At 38.7% G+C, this 13,908-nt stretch overlaps 2 protein-coding genes across 2 annotated transcripts in view; one reads left to right on the top strand and one right to left on the bottom strand.

Annotated features, from left to right (window-relative positions):
- Positions 1–9,670, bottom strand: part of iftap (intraflagellar transport associated protein) — a 24,976-nt gene extending 15,306 nt beyond the window's left edge. The window contains exons 1-3 of the mRNA XM_088611196.1: positions 9,555–9,670; positions 2,345–2,471; positions 1,606–1,748 (exon numbers count right to left, since the gene is read on the bottom strand). Of these exons, the coding sequence (XP_088467322.1) occupies positions 1,606–1,748; positions 2,345–2,471; positions 9,555–9,617 (333 nt within the window). The 5' untranslated portion in view covers positions 9,618–9,670. The remainder of the gene's footprint in view (positions 1–1,605; positions 1,749–2,344; positions 2,472–9,554) is intronic.
- On the top strand, positions 8,084–13,908 carry rag2 (recombination activating gene 2). The gene is made up of 3 exons (XM_088611195.1): positions 8,084–8,205; positions 8,238–8,564; positions 12,131–13,908. The coding sequence occupies exon 3, from the start codon at positions 12,154–12,156 to the stop codon at positions 13,747–13,749; it is 1,596 nt and encodes a 531-aa protein (XP_088467321.1). The 5' UTR covers positions 8,084–8,205; positions 8,238–8,564; positions 12,131–12,153; the 3' UTR covers positions 13,750–13,908.

Below are 13,908 nucleotides of genomic sequence, written 5' to 3'. Positions count from 1 at the left end.
AAACCCACTTCCTTAAAAAGGGGAACTTGGATCTGTGTCTTTGAAGGAGGACACCACAATGTGCCTTTAGCTCTTATGGAGGGGATGCAAATTAAAATCAAATATGCATATCCTCTCCCTTAGTTCAGATGGTTTTGTAAAGACTGTAACATGTATTTACATGTAGTGATTCAGTCATAAGTCTTTATAATGTAAATCCAAATCTTGTAAATGATGTGAATCTAATGTAAATGCAAATGAAAGCCAGTGAACCAGACACCTACTGTATGTATGCTGAATTGTTCACAATAAAGGTGTTTCTTAAGATCTCAGTCTGGGGAGGAATATATTTCTTTCATTTTTTCACTTTTGCTTTTGGCTTTGGGTTTCACACTGATGTTGAGAAAAGCATGCTGATTTCTAAATGAGGGGAAATCTATTCTTAGAAGCCTTGGAACTATAGGACAGCAATCTCTGAACAATGTCATAACATGTCTGCTGTAGGTTCCTACTGTAAGCCTTTTCTTCTTTGCTCTCCAATAACATCTATTCCTTCTGTATATTTGAATTTTGAAATGGGCCAAGCATTTAGAAATAAAAACATTGAAATCAGTGTTATACTGTAGTGCTTAATTACTCTGCACCGTAGAGTGATTCAGAGAAAGGGCATCATAGGTTGCCTGTTGTTATTAATTATAATTCTTACTTTAGGTAAAAAGCATGGGCCTTTCCATGCACATCTTTTTTGAACAAACCACAAGACTTGGTGTACAGCAAACAGCTGAACTTTCTTTTTGTTCTCAATCTCATCCTGAGCTTGTTTATAGAAAAGTACAAAAAAATAATTCTAAGGAAACTCAGTTATAAATTGTAATAATTACAAAAAACTGAAAAGCTTTTAAGAATGCACATATAAATAAGCATAGGAAAAAACATTGCAAGAATCACATTCACCAAATAGACCACAATGTTTTCAAATGATAAGATTGAGAGGGCAATAATGTAACAGATTGGAAAACATCCTTTACAGTAGGTCCTGAGTCTCTAGTTATGTGGTCATTTAAGATTGAGGGCAACATTTATTGCATAAAGCCTTGAGGGAATAAAGACAGATGATGCAATTATGAATGCAAATACCCTAGAATATTCGAAAAGGCTTTTACTTTCATTATCACTTGATGAAACCGATACATGTTTGTCTTGTCATGACAGATATCATGTATATTTTTTCAATCCTTTTTCCTCATTTGATTTTTTACACATGAAAAATTTAGCTTTTCCTGGCTTGATCATTTACTGTTCTACTTAAAAAAAGGTACATTCTGGTATCTGGAATCACAATTGATAAGAAAACTACAAAATGTCTTTTACGATGTCGACACATTTCGAATTCCACCAATTGACTGTAAAAACAAATGGTGTCAAACAATGAATGGCAGAAATTTACCTGGGGCAAATCATATCTTTACAGGTAACAGGTGAGGAAGTCAGTACGTTGCAGTGTGTGTGGTTAATAAGAGAACAGAAAAAAAGCCTGTAAGTTGAGCACCCCTCCACATTTAGGCCTTTAGATTTAAACAACCAGGCTTAAAGACATTTAAAGGAAATCTATAAACAGTGAATAACCTCCTCTTTATCTTCAAGGCGCTCTGCGTGGCAAGGGGATGTTCTTGTTCTCACGTCAGGTGTTGCCTTCTCATCCTCATCTTCTGAGCTAACATGGGCTGCTTGATGCACCTCATCAGATACTGAAGTCAGCTCATTGCTTCCTGTGCATGTGGGACAAATTACTATAGTAGAGTGAGATGCTAAAACCCCATTGTTCTGCCTGCTCCACTTTTACTCTGACATACTCTTCTGTTTCCTGAGAACCACAAGTCCTCCAGTAGAATCAGACTCTAATACAGCAGAAAAGGATGATGGGTGTGAGAATCTGGAGTACACAGTTTCATTTTCTTCTCTGCAGTGATTTCAAGTAACAGACTTAGAAAACAGAACTCAGAGTTATATTAGAATCCAGCGCTTAAAAATGCACTTAAAACCGTTTCATACAATGTTTTCCTAACATTGTAAACTAAAAATTAAAATAATTTCCTGCAGAGCTAGCTATTCAGATGTGTGAATCCAAACATCTAAAATGTTGTGTGTTTTATTGTTTCTTTCCACTTCTAGGGATGGAATTACTACTTGTTCTTTTCACAAACTGACACAGCTATCCAATCTAACCTCTTCATGATACTTTCATGTTCAATGTTGATGAGCTATTTATGTTTTGACAACATCCACATCTTAATGATGCTTTGCTACAAGATAATAGGGGTAAAAGTCACATTTCCTTTCAAAAGCATAACGCCCTGTTGCTGACCTGGTGACAGGTGGGTGAAGGAGCCCAGAAACTCCTGGTAGGTCTGTTCAGAGGAGCTGCAGAAGAGGTCCAGGGTTTCCTGAATAATCTGTTCCAGGTCCATGGAGAATATCAAACTTCTGAGCACCTGGAAGACACAGAGAAACCAGAGCTCACACTATCTACATAACATGCTTAGAAATGAATAAACATCATATGACGTTATGATGTTTCTGCAAGAAAAATAAATAAAAGTTATCCTGATTTTATCATTATTTTATTATATTCATTATTTGATTCATTTTAATTTGAGACATTTGAGGGTAGCTTGCAGTAGTATCTACAGTGTTGCTACAGGACACAGCATTTCCTTTCTCAAAGTGCACATTGCCAATGCCCTAGACCATAAAGGGATATATTCAAATAATGTTAATTACACTGCTCTCTTAAAAAGTAAATATCAAGGGCTATTACTGCAATGTGAGAACAGTAATATACCTGCAGATGCTCTGATTTTCTGGTGAAAACAATACCACATAAAGCGCACCCTCCTTCTGCAGGAGTGTATTTCCCTTAATCAGTAAGTATAAAAATCACTAGGAGCAGACAGCTTTCTCATCTGCTTTATTAAACTATATTAATTTCAGAAAATACCACTTCCACATTTATTGAATATTCATTTATTATAAAAAATAGTCGTTAAAATTTAAACAGGATTTTTAACTGTTTCTAAAATGGTATAAGTGCCACTTTTCTCCTTAAGAAGGGGAAAAAAAGGGAAAATGTATTTTCGTGAATGTTATGTGTATACAGTAGCCCCTACAAAAGTACTTGAAAAATTTCCCCCTTTTAATTCTCACATTTCCACAATATCGTTCCCTTCTGGACTGGTAATCAATTTGTTTCATCTGTGTTAACTGCATGGAAAAGACAAACATATAGTATATGCGAGACTGTTTTGGGAAAAATAAATTGTTGCTTTTTAAGTTGACAATTTTACATAGCATCTCATAAGCATTGTGTCATTTTTTTCCCTAAGTGTTCACAATAACAAAAACAGGAACTGGGCCAATCAAGAGTAAAAAAAACATCTTGGTTTCCCAGAACTGCTAAACAATCTTCCACTATTAAACTGCCCCTGAACCTGGACTTTGACCTATCAACCTGGAGGACAGATTAAACCACAGCCTGTCATTCAGAGCGCATCACTTTTGTAGCCCAGGTTACAGGTGTGGAAGGTTACCTGCAGTTGAAAGCTGAAATAGAAAAGCAGACACTGTTTTGGGTCTTTAATGCCCCTCACACGCACATTCTTCACTTAAACCCCCCTTTACTCTAAATTTTCACTCAGACTCAGCACTGTTCATTCGTGGCACTGAAAAACAGGTGCTCGCGTGTTTGTCTTTCTTGGAGTAACGTTCAACAAGACACTTGTGGTCACACTCGTCTTACGTGGTCTCTTTCTTGTTTCGTAAAAAACACAATGCTAATGAAAGCCTGACATCTGCTCCACACAGACGTTCCCTCTCAGGGGGAAATGAAGCAGCAACCAACACAGTAACAGTTAATGAAAAATAAAATGAGCCTGAAGCAGGAAACAAAGCTATTAGTTGTTAACACTTTCCCCTTGAGCTTCAACACAGCCTGCTACAGTACATGGCTCCTGATACAGTGCCTCTTGTCAAACAAGACCACAAATTGAATGGGTCACATTACATAACAGCATTACTGTATACAGTAGTTGCCTTAATAAAATGCAGGCATTGATACCAGTTCAAAATGTTCAGGAAAACAGGAGATCAAAAACGGTGCTACAGAAGTCAATACTGAAGTCAGGTTAGCAGACCCAATCTCTCTCCTCCATGTTTCTATTTGTTTCTATGGTCTCCTAAAATATGATCACACAGCTATAATGGAGCTGCCCTGCAATAAGGCTTTAATGACGTCAGTAGCAGCACCTAAAGCATCCACCTTCACCCTCACTGGCACTAGGGATTCTAGCTGTGAAAAGCAATATCATATCAAATCTGGCCAGGATGTAGTCTGTGTAGGCCCCCAGCACAATGCAAAATGCTTTTTTGAATTACGTTATTGGGTGTAATGGAAAAAAAGTCAACAGACCTGTTTCGAGAACCACCTCTGGAAACTTCCAAACCATTTAAAAAGGTGGCCATAGAGCCTTCTGAAGAGACCTAGGATTCTGCCTGACTATTTTCTGGATTTTTAAGGCAAATATGCCAGATATCACAGGAATGGCCTCACCTGTGACAGCCAAGTCCCTATTCCAGATAGTAACCACTGCTAACAGTTTAATTGTACTCTAGAAACATAATAATAAAAAGAAACATAAACAAAAGAGCAATCTGTTTCTTTTGCCAAGTTTACTGTGATCTATAGTCCTAAAAACAATTAAAACTGGATCACTTTTTTACATGCAGTAATTGAAATAGCCTGAGGTATAAATCGTGGCTCATGAGTAAAGATACTAAAAGATTAAAATACAATTTATGGAACTAAGCAAAAATGTCCCCTATTCTGCAAATAATTAAGACCATTGTGCAAATCCAAAGTAAATCTGAACACAGCTCTCTACAAGCAGGTGAAAATCTCCCATCCAATATAAAGATGGCCTTCCTACATTGGCAGTGCTAAAAAAGAACAAGAAAGAGATTAAAATCTCATTAACTGCTGGAGACTGTAATCATGCTCTGATCTGATATCTGCTAGCTGTCCATCAAACTGCAGAAGCAATCTCTTATTCCTTCATATTTGTTCTATTGAAAAACTGAGCTGAATGTCTTGCTATTCATTTCACCTCACTGATTTCAGCCATGAACTCTTCAGTTATTGCAAAATGTCACATTTTCCAATCACTGTTTAGGTGAAATTCAAAAGTTTTTTTCTGTTGGCTGGAGCTAAATTTGCAGGCAAATGAAACTTCAACTTGACCCAAGAGCTTTAACTAAATGGCCTCTGTCCTACCACAGGCCCTCCAATCCTACTCCTTCCTGCGCCCCTGTCCATTTCATGTCAGCGAGTTCTCCCCAGCAGCTGCTGACTGACTGCTTGTGATGAAGGATCACTGTGTCTGCAGCCACCGCAATGAACTGCAGATCTCGCAAAACCTAAGGAAGGTGTCAGGGGCAACCCTCCCCCAAACACAGGTGCCCTTCACACAGTACACGCTTTGCTAACACAACTTATATTGTACATCACTGCATTTACATTCACAGATCTGTTCAGAATACAGAAACGGCATCCTTAACAGTGTGGGACAGGCTACTGCAGCAGGACTGTAAAGAGTGCGTTGAAAATTAAGATGATAGGCTTTCAGAACTAGGTTAATGCCTCATTTTTATAGCATGCAACAATCTGGAGTGAAACGAGCTCAAACGGGGATTAGAATGAATATTTTGTGGGAAGAGAGAATTTACCAGAAGAGAAAACTCCCACCTATTATAAATTGTAAAAAATGCATTATACCCTTAAATTACAAAGACAGTGAATTCAAAGTTCCCACTCATAATTAAAAAGGATTTTAAGAGTATTGAGATTAATGAAAAAAGACCAACACTGCAGTGTTGATATATTCAATATTCATGAGCAACAAGATCACGCACTAATTGTACAGAAACTGCAGAAAAGTGATGCATTTTATATTACTTGAACTTAGTGCAGATTTACTCAAAATAAAGTAGCAAGCTTGAAATATCTAGCATGCGAGTTACTTTGCACCACATCTTCCAAATCACAAAACTTGAAAGTTAATCCAGCTACCATGCAATAGGACTCTTATCCATTTTCCGTGGTGTTAAATTATGTGAATTTTTTCATTGTTTTTAGAAGCATAGATTACAGTAAACTCGGCAAAACAGACTGCTTTTCTTATTTATGTCCCTTTTTATTTTAGAACAGTACATACATGTATAAACCATTAGCAGTGGTTACTATGTAGAAGAGGGACTTGAGCGTCGCTGATGAGGCCATTTCTGTGATATTTGGTAATGCATCTTAAACAGAACTGAGCTACAGAATGACAGATTAAATAGATTATTAGAACCACACTACAGTACTACCAACCAATACCACTTACTGTATGATCTCAAACTAAATAGTGGCATTGATGTTAGCAAACAGGTGTAGAGAAACAAAGAAACAAGGGAAACAAACAATTACGTAATTTAGAGCAATCTGATAACATAGACTATGTTAGACTATATGTTAGACATAGACTGTTCCATACTGTCGGCAATAATCTTTAAAAGAGCAAATTATAATCTGCACCATTTCATATACTGGAAGATTTGCCCAAAATAGATTTTCCTCACCACTGAAATTCTACAGTCTTTAGTGAAAACCATGTCCAAGGAGCGAAACATCTGACAGAAACATGCGTCAAGTGCATTATGTCAAGAACCTGATGGCCTCTGCGTTGCAGTTGATTGTGTGAAAGCTGTGAGCAAGAGAAAAGCCAACTGCCTGGAGACAGCTAAACACCAGGAAGGGATTACACTGCCAAGTTGTTATTTCATTTAAATAGGGCAGATCAAATGTCATCACAAAGAGCACCAATTGTTCTGTCTCAATATCAATAGAAAAAACTAGTAAAAAGGTGCAAAATAATCAAGCCACTAATGTTACTAAGAGACTGAAATTCTTATACTTTTATCCCCAAAAAGGTACTGTATTTATGATGAGTGAAGGAAAGAAAAAGGAAGATGAAATCCAGCACAGTTCTCAGATTTTTTTATTATTCCAAGGAGGAGCCAGAGCAGCTACAGGGAAATCTGTCTTAGTTATGAAGTGTCAATTTAAGCTGTGAAGTCTCAACAGTTCCCTGGGGGCAATTTTCATCAGATATGGATTAATGAGATGGCAGCCAACAAATACTTGTACATAAATACACATTAAGTAAGAGGCCCACTGAGAACATGAATGTGAAGAAAATCAGAACTGTTACCGTCAAATACATTCCTGATCAATAATGTCATAACCTACAATATGTACTGTTTACATGTAATACTTTCCTTGAAGCTCTGAGCAAAGTTGAGAGCTAGCGGTGACCAGAGAAGTAAAGTTAGTACTATTACAATTACAAAAACATTTGCTATTTACTTGTAATATTACTTGGTTCTGGCACAGAAACAGCAATAAGAGATGTGGGATCTGCTACAGAACAACAATCCCGCTGTCCCTCTTCACAGTAATTGTTTTTAGAATAAAGCAAATGCTAAACTGCACATGCATTCTACATTTGGATGATTTCTGGAACTTTAAAACATTGGCTAAATCTGCATAAAAGTATTAGTACTATAATTCTGAGTTCTTCAGTGTCCATTTCAGGAGCTAGTTCATTACATCTGAAGGACTGTAATCTCAATCAAAGTTATTTAAACCCATACAATGTAATTTACACCCCTAAGCCTAAAAGGATCTAGATATACTGTAGTGAACATTAATTATAAAACGTCTTGTTGGAATACAAATAACATGCTCAATAGTGAAGATCAAAAGACGAGCAGGCAGAAGAGAAACATACCTAATTATACTAAAGAATATGGGCTCTGTACAGTATAACCCAGCAGCAGTAAATTAACAAGTTTTCAAAAGCTTTGTTGTCCTACAATATTTTGTTAACACTGTAAAAATATAGTTGTAACATGAAAATGTATACTGTATATACAGTATGTCACAATCAACTTTTTGAAAACTATTCAGAACCCACCTTCAAACTAGATAAAAACAAAGTAGCAATGGGGAGTCTTTTCAATATACTGTAAATAGCCTTCTGTCAATTTCTAATGGAAAAGGTATTATTTCATTGAGCTGCAGTCCAGTACCTAAGTAAACGCAGTGTTGCTCACTAAGACAATGGAAGGGAAGTCTTTTGGTTGTATTCACGATCCATAAGGAGGCCACAGGCTCTTGCAGTGACTTGGTTTTCTATGCAAGCTGTCTCGGAGCGAGCACTCTAGATGGCTTGCATTACGTCTGCAGATCCCCTGCGCTGCGCTCCAGGCTGAGAGAAAGACTGTGTGCTCTCTGCACTTGCGAGCAACACATCTGCTTCACAAGTCACAGCCAGCTGCCCCCGAGCCCTCATCTGCACACCTCATCTCAGCCTGGCGGTGTCTCTGCCTCTGTTGCCTCTCCAGCTCTGCAAGGTGAAAATCACACACACAGGCGTTTCACAGGATCATCCCAAGAGCCCTAGCGGAGACGCTCTCCCAACTTCCCTAAGGTAAGAGGAGGATTCCCCTCGCTTAACAGGGAAAAACGGGGCCTCTTTCCCTAAATGTTCAGAAGAAGAAAGTTTAGCAAAGTGTACAAACTCTGCAGTGAATTCAAGAGGAATCACCCACTGCTTTATTAAAGGTGACTTACAGCTACTAAACTGTAAAATAATAACAGTGCAAAAGGGATAAATAAAGGATTGTTAATACAATATTATCAGGTAACACAACAGCCAAACCAAAATGCCATGACTTTACGTTTTATGAATTTTGATAGTTGTAGACCACAGCAAGTACTTTACAACAAAAGGAATCTCCAAAGATCATGCGAAAGAGTGGATCATTGTGGTCAACGGAAAGCTAACGGAAACTGACAAAGTAACAGTAAAATATAAGATAAATTACCGAGCGTATTTACTGGGGTAAATTTCCAGTGGGAATTTCTTGGGATGTTTTCACTCCTGAAATTAAATAGCAATTTGTATCGTGATTATTACAATGAATAATTGTAATTTATCATTCTCATCACTGTAATAACGATGTGAAGAGAAAAAGATTCATCTTAAAATAAAGGGCAATGACAGGTGCTGTAACAGAAAACCGGCGAAAGAATGGTACTGTAAAACGCAGGGGACACGTCCATATACAGTACATGGACAGTGTACGAAAAAGTGAATTAAAGCTTTTACTGTAAATGAATCTTTTCACATCCCGTAGAACTAATGCTCAAAACACAACAATAATATAATAAATATAGAATAATAACGTTCTAGGCTAGTAAATGAAAATTAAATACCGGTAAGTCCAACTAATATTGAGAGGTCTATTATACCCATGCAATCATTCAGATTGCGTATTTGCATGGGGAGTTACGGAAAACATTGCAAATACTGTACGATAGCTATCATCAATTATATTACTCTGGATGTTCTTGTTATAAGATTAAAAAAAAACTTTAACACGTGAAAAAAAGAAACAACATGAAAAATAAAACTTACGTTACTTCCTAGTTCCCAAAACCTTCCTACATCTCCAAGCAACGGTTTGGAGCAATGTAACATGGGAAATGTAGTTTCCTCTGGCACTTCCTGTCTCCGCACAAAATAGACTATGAAGTCCGTGATCTGAGAATGGCACCAAAAATTACAGTAAGGTGTCTACGATAAAATACAGTAAACAGGTTTACATGATGCTGTAAAAAAGAACACAATCTGTGGATTCCTGAATTACGGAAGCGCATTGCTGCCACCAAGGAAAAAAAATCATCACCCTTATCTCGTAATTATGATTTAGTAATTCACACGTACTTTACGAACGCGTGCGATAGCACAATTGTTGTATAATACCTTTATTAAGTAGGTAGCTATGTCTGCATGCGTAGGCTGCAAAGGAACACGTTAAAGGTTTATTCCATGCTGAAAAGAAAAGAAAAGAAACACAACGTTTCGGCTGTGGCCTCACAGCCGAATTGTTGTGTTACTTTTTTCTCTTTTCAACATGGAATAAACCATTTGCTGTGGCACACCTAAATTTATTTAGGTGCAAAAAATATCTGAACAAGCCATACAGTAGAGTTGCCTCAGTTTATGTGCAGTGATAGTGATTCACATGATTTCATGTCCTCTCTGTAAGGGGAAGCTTGTAATGACTGGAGCAAATTACTGGCAAATCTCGGAAGAAAATCTGTTTTAGACCTGAATCTGGGTGCAATTTGGGCATTCGGGTTTTGAATAAAATAAGAAATATTAAACATGTGAATGCATCTTTTTTATAAATTCTCCAAAAATAATACCATACAGTAGGAAGGATGTGAATACTTTCTCAAAATCCTGAAGTCCCAGAGACCAGTATATTCATGGATTCTGTAACTATATAGCAGCATTTATGACAAATCCTGCAGGAACATCCCGTAAGACTCATTTCACGGGTGTATTAGAGATTTCCTGAAGGGGTCCTGTAAGACATCAGTAAGAGTCCATAATGAATTTCCAAACTCTGGAGAGTTATCTGTTTGGGCTTTGCTGATATTATGTATTTGTGAGGACTAGGAGCTCAGATGGTGTCAGCATGATAAGTATTCAAAGAGACCTAAGGTAAGCATAAAAAATCCTTAAGTTCTCTACAAAAAGTATTATTTATTTTTTCATAATGCAGTTATGAATCCCTCATGACTGATGTAACCTGCTCCAAAAAAAACCTTGAAAACAGTCAAATTATTTTTTCTTCTCCAGATCATTCACGGATAGTTGAGAAATGTGTTAAAGGGCTGGGACTCTGGCTGTTAGTGGAAAAAGAGGAGTTTGGTTCCTGTATGTTCCTTAGGAAGGGGAAAGGGGCTCACTGTTTTCAGGGTTAGCTGGGTTATTTCACCTTTCTTTGTGGGTAGATTCGTACACTGTCTCTGAGGAATAAATACAGCACCTCCCTTGTAAATTAATGATTTAATTGTGAGTTATAAAGTAAGTGGTGGAAGTCAAGATTAAAAACAGAAAAACTCAAAATTAGACTGTCCTTGAAATGCTTATTCATATGCAGGAGGCTGAAGGACGGAAACGTCCCGGAGGTGAAATGAAACTAATGCTCAGTTTTCAATGCATAATGATTATATTTACAGCACAATGCAAGCCAATAGGAGATTCAAAGCATGGCAGAGCCAGATATGGATTAGTAATAACCTAACTTAACTGCAATTTTAAACAAATCTGCATTTATGATTTCTTTTAAAATGAAGCAATGACCTGAAATTTTAGATAAGTGTCAGACTTCAATTTTCTGCAGACAAAGAGTTCTGAAATAGCCTCCCATTCAAAAGTAATGGAGCCAACACAGAGAGCAGATTGAGCCATCAGTCTCGCTTTGCTTTGACAGAGAATTTATCAGACAGAGATTCACTGAGATGTGGAAGGCATGAGCTTTTTAAAGTACAACATATTTAAACACAGCAAATGGTAGAACTGTCATTTTTGTAGATACCTAAATGGCTCCAATAGTTTCAGCTTATGTTCTATAATGTCATTTTATAGGGAAAAAATGAAAAGGTTATAAAAAAATAATTTTCCTCAGTCAAATTTCCTGAAATGCTTTTTTAAACTAAATCATAAATATATATCTACATAGTTACAAGGAAAGGTTGAGTCCACAAGGAAAAGCTGAAAGAAAGGAAGAATTTGATGTTTCACTGTTGAGTCTTTTTCAAGCGTGGACATCTTCACACCTGAACCTTCTTCAGCTTTAAACCTGTACTGTGCTATTCCTTTCTACGCTTCTGTGTGGAATTAGTTTGAACTTGAACTTGAACTTGAACTTGAACTTGAACTTTATTGCCATATGTAACCGGTACTGGTACAATGGAATTCTTACTTACAGAAAGTCTCTCGATTATAAAACAAGTGTAAAAAACAAAACAAGGTGCAAACAGTGCATCAAGACAATGTACAAACAAACAATAGACAATGTGCAAGTAAACATGCAGACAGTTTGAATGTAAACAATACAGACGTGTAAACAATGACTGGAGACGTACAATTAATAAATTTAGTTTCTGCTATACTGTATGTTTTTGTGTCTCACACAGGTCCTAAAGCACAGCAAAATACAATGTCCCTGCATTTGGTGTCAGCTGTGAACTGCTCCAGCCTGATCCACCCTGGCTTCTCTCTGATGAATTTCGATGGAGATGTGTTCTTGTTTGGCCAGAAAGGTTGGCCCAAGCGATCTTGCCCCACAGGAGTCTTTAATGTCCGCCTCAAGAAGGGAGAACTCAAATTGAGGTCAGTTTTGTTCTCTAATGACTCCTGCTACTTGCCACCTTTGCGCTGCCCTGCTATCACCCACTCAGGACCTGAGGATCTAGAGTCCAGTGACACTAAGAAGTTCCTTATTCATGGGGGCAGGACTCCCAACAATGAGCTCTCCGGTTGCCTCTACATCATGTCCCTGGACAGCAGAGGATGCAACAAAAAGGTAACCCTAAAGTGTGTGGAGAAAGAGCTAGCCGGAGACATTCCTGAAGCCCGGTATGGTCACACAATGAGCATGGTCTACAGCCGTGGAAAACGAGCATGTCTGCTTTTCGGTGGCAGGTCGTATATGCCCCCGGGGCAGAGGACCACTGAAAACTGGAACAGTGTGGTTGACTGTCTTCCAAAAGTGTTTCTCATAGACCTAGACTTTGGTTGCTGTTCTTCTTATACCTTCCCGGAGCTGACAGATGGCCAGTCCTTTCACGTTTCTCTCTCCCGAAAGGACTCTGTCTACGTTCTGGGTGGCCACACCTTGGCCAACAACACCCGCCCTGCCAGGCTCTTCCGCTTCCGTGTGGAGCTCTTGCTGGGCAGCCCCATTGTCACTTGTGAAGTCCTGAACACCGGACTCTCTGTGTCCAGTGCTATTGTGACAAGGGTGGGCTCGAGCCATGAATACATCATTATGGGCGGCTACAAGTCTGAATCCGAGAAACGCCTGGAGTGCAACACAGTGCTTCTGGAGGACAGCGGGATCCACATAACAAGCAGAGAGCCGCCGGAGTGGAGTGGAGAAATCTGCCACAGCAAGACCTGGTTTGGAGGAAACATGGGTGAAGGGCTGGTACTTATTGGAGTCCCTGCAGATGGAAGGCACAATGTTCCAGAAGTCCACTACTTTTACACGGTCAACTTCCGCCAGGAAGAGGAACCGGGACAGAACTGCAGCCAAGAATCCACCGACCAAGAACTGGAGGACTCCGCCCCACTGGAAGACTCGGAAGAGTTCTACTTCAACCGCGACCCCAGCGAGCTGGAGGACAGTAACGATGAAGACACCTACAATGAAGAGGATGAGGACGACGAATCTCAGACCGGTTACTGGATCAAGTGTTGCCTTGACTGTCAAGTGGACATCAACACTTGGGTACCATTCTACTCCACCGAGCTCAACAAGCCAGCCATGATATTCTGCTCCCGGGGAGAGGGTGGACACTGGGTCCACGCCCAGTGCATGGATCTTTCAGAGACCCTACTGGTCCGTCTCTCCCAGGAAAACACTAAGTACTTCTGCGTGGACCACATGGACGTGGTGCAGGGCCTGCGGACCCCTCCGCAGAAGATCCCACCCTTGAAGCGCACGCCAATGAAGACACAGCACAGAAAGGCACCTATAAAGCTTAAGATGAGCCCTGCAAAGAAGACTTTTCTCAGGAGGCTATTTGAATAATATCTACTGTCTAATTCAGACAAACCTTTCTTGACCAAAAGGAATATGTGGAAAACAGAACATCCAATTTGTTTCCTCTATTATCTTTTCTAAGATTATTTTAATTGAGTGCATTGTAGTTCTTGAAACTGTTTTTTTTGTATTTTTCCATGTAGCACA

The sequence above is a fragment of the Lepisosteus platostomus genome, chromosome 18 (assembly GCF_059453375.1).
Source record: "Lepisosteus platostomus isolate fLepPlt1 chromosome 18, fLepPlt1.hap1, whole genome shotgun sequence".
Taxonomy (NCBI): Eukaryota; Metazoa; Chordata; class Actinopteri; order Semionotiformes; family Lepisosteidae; genus Lepisosteus; species Lepisosteus platostomus.
Note: the sequence above shows the minus strand (reverse complement) of the source record. Positions and strands in the feature narration are given on the sequence as shown.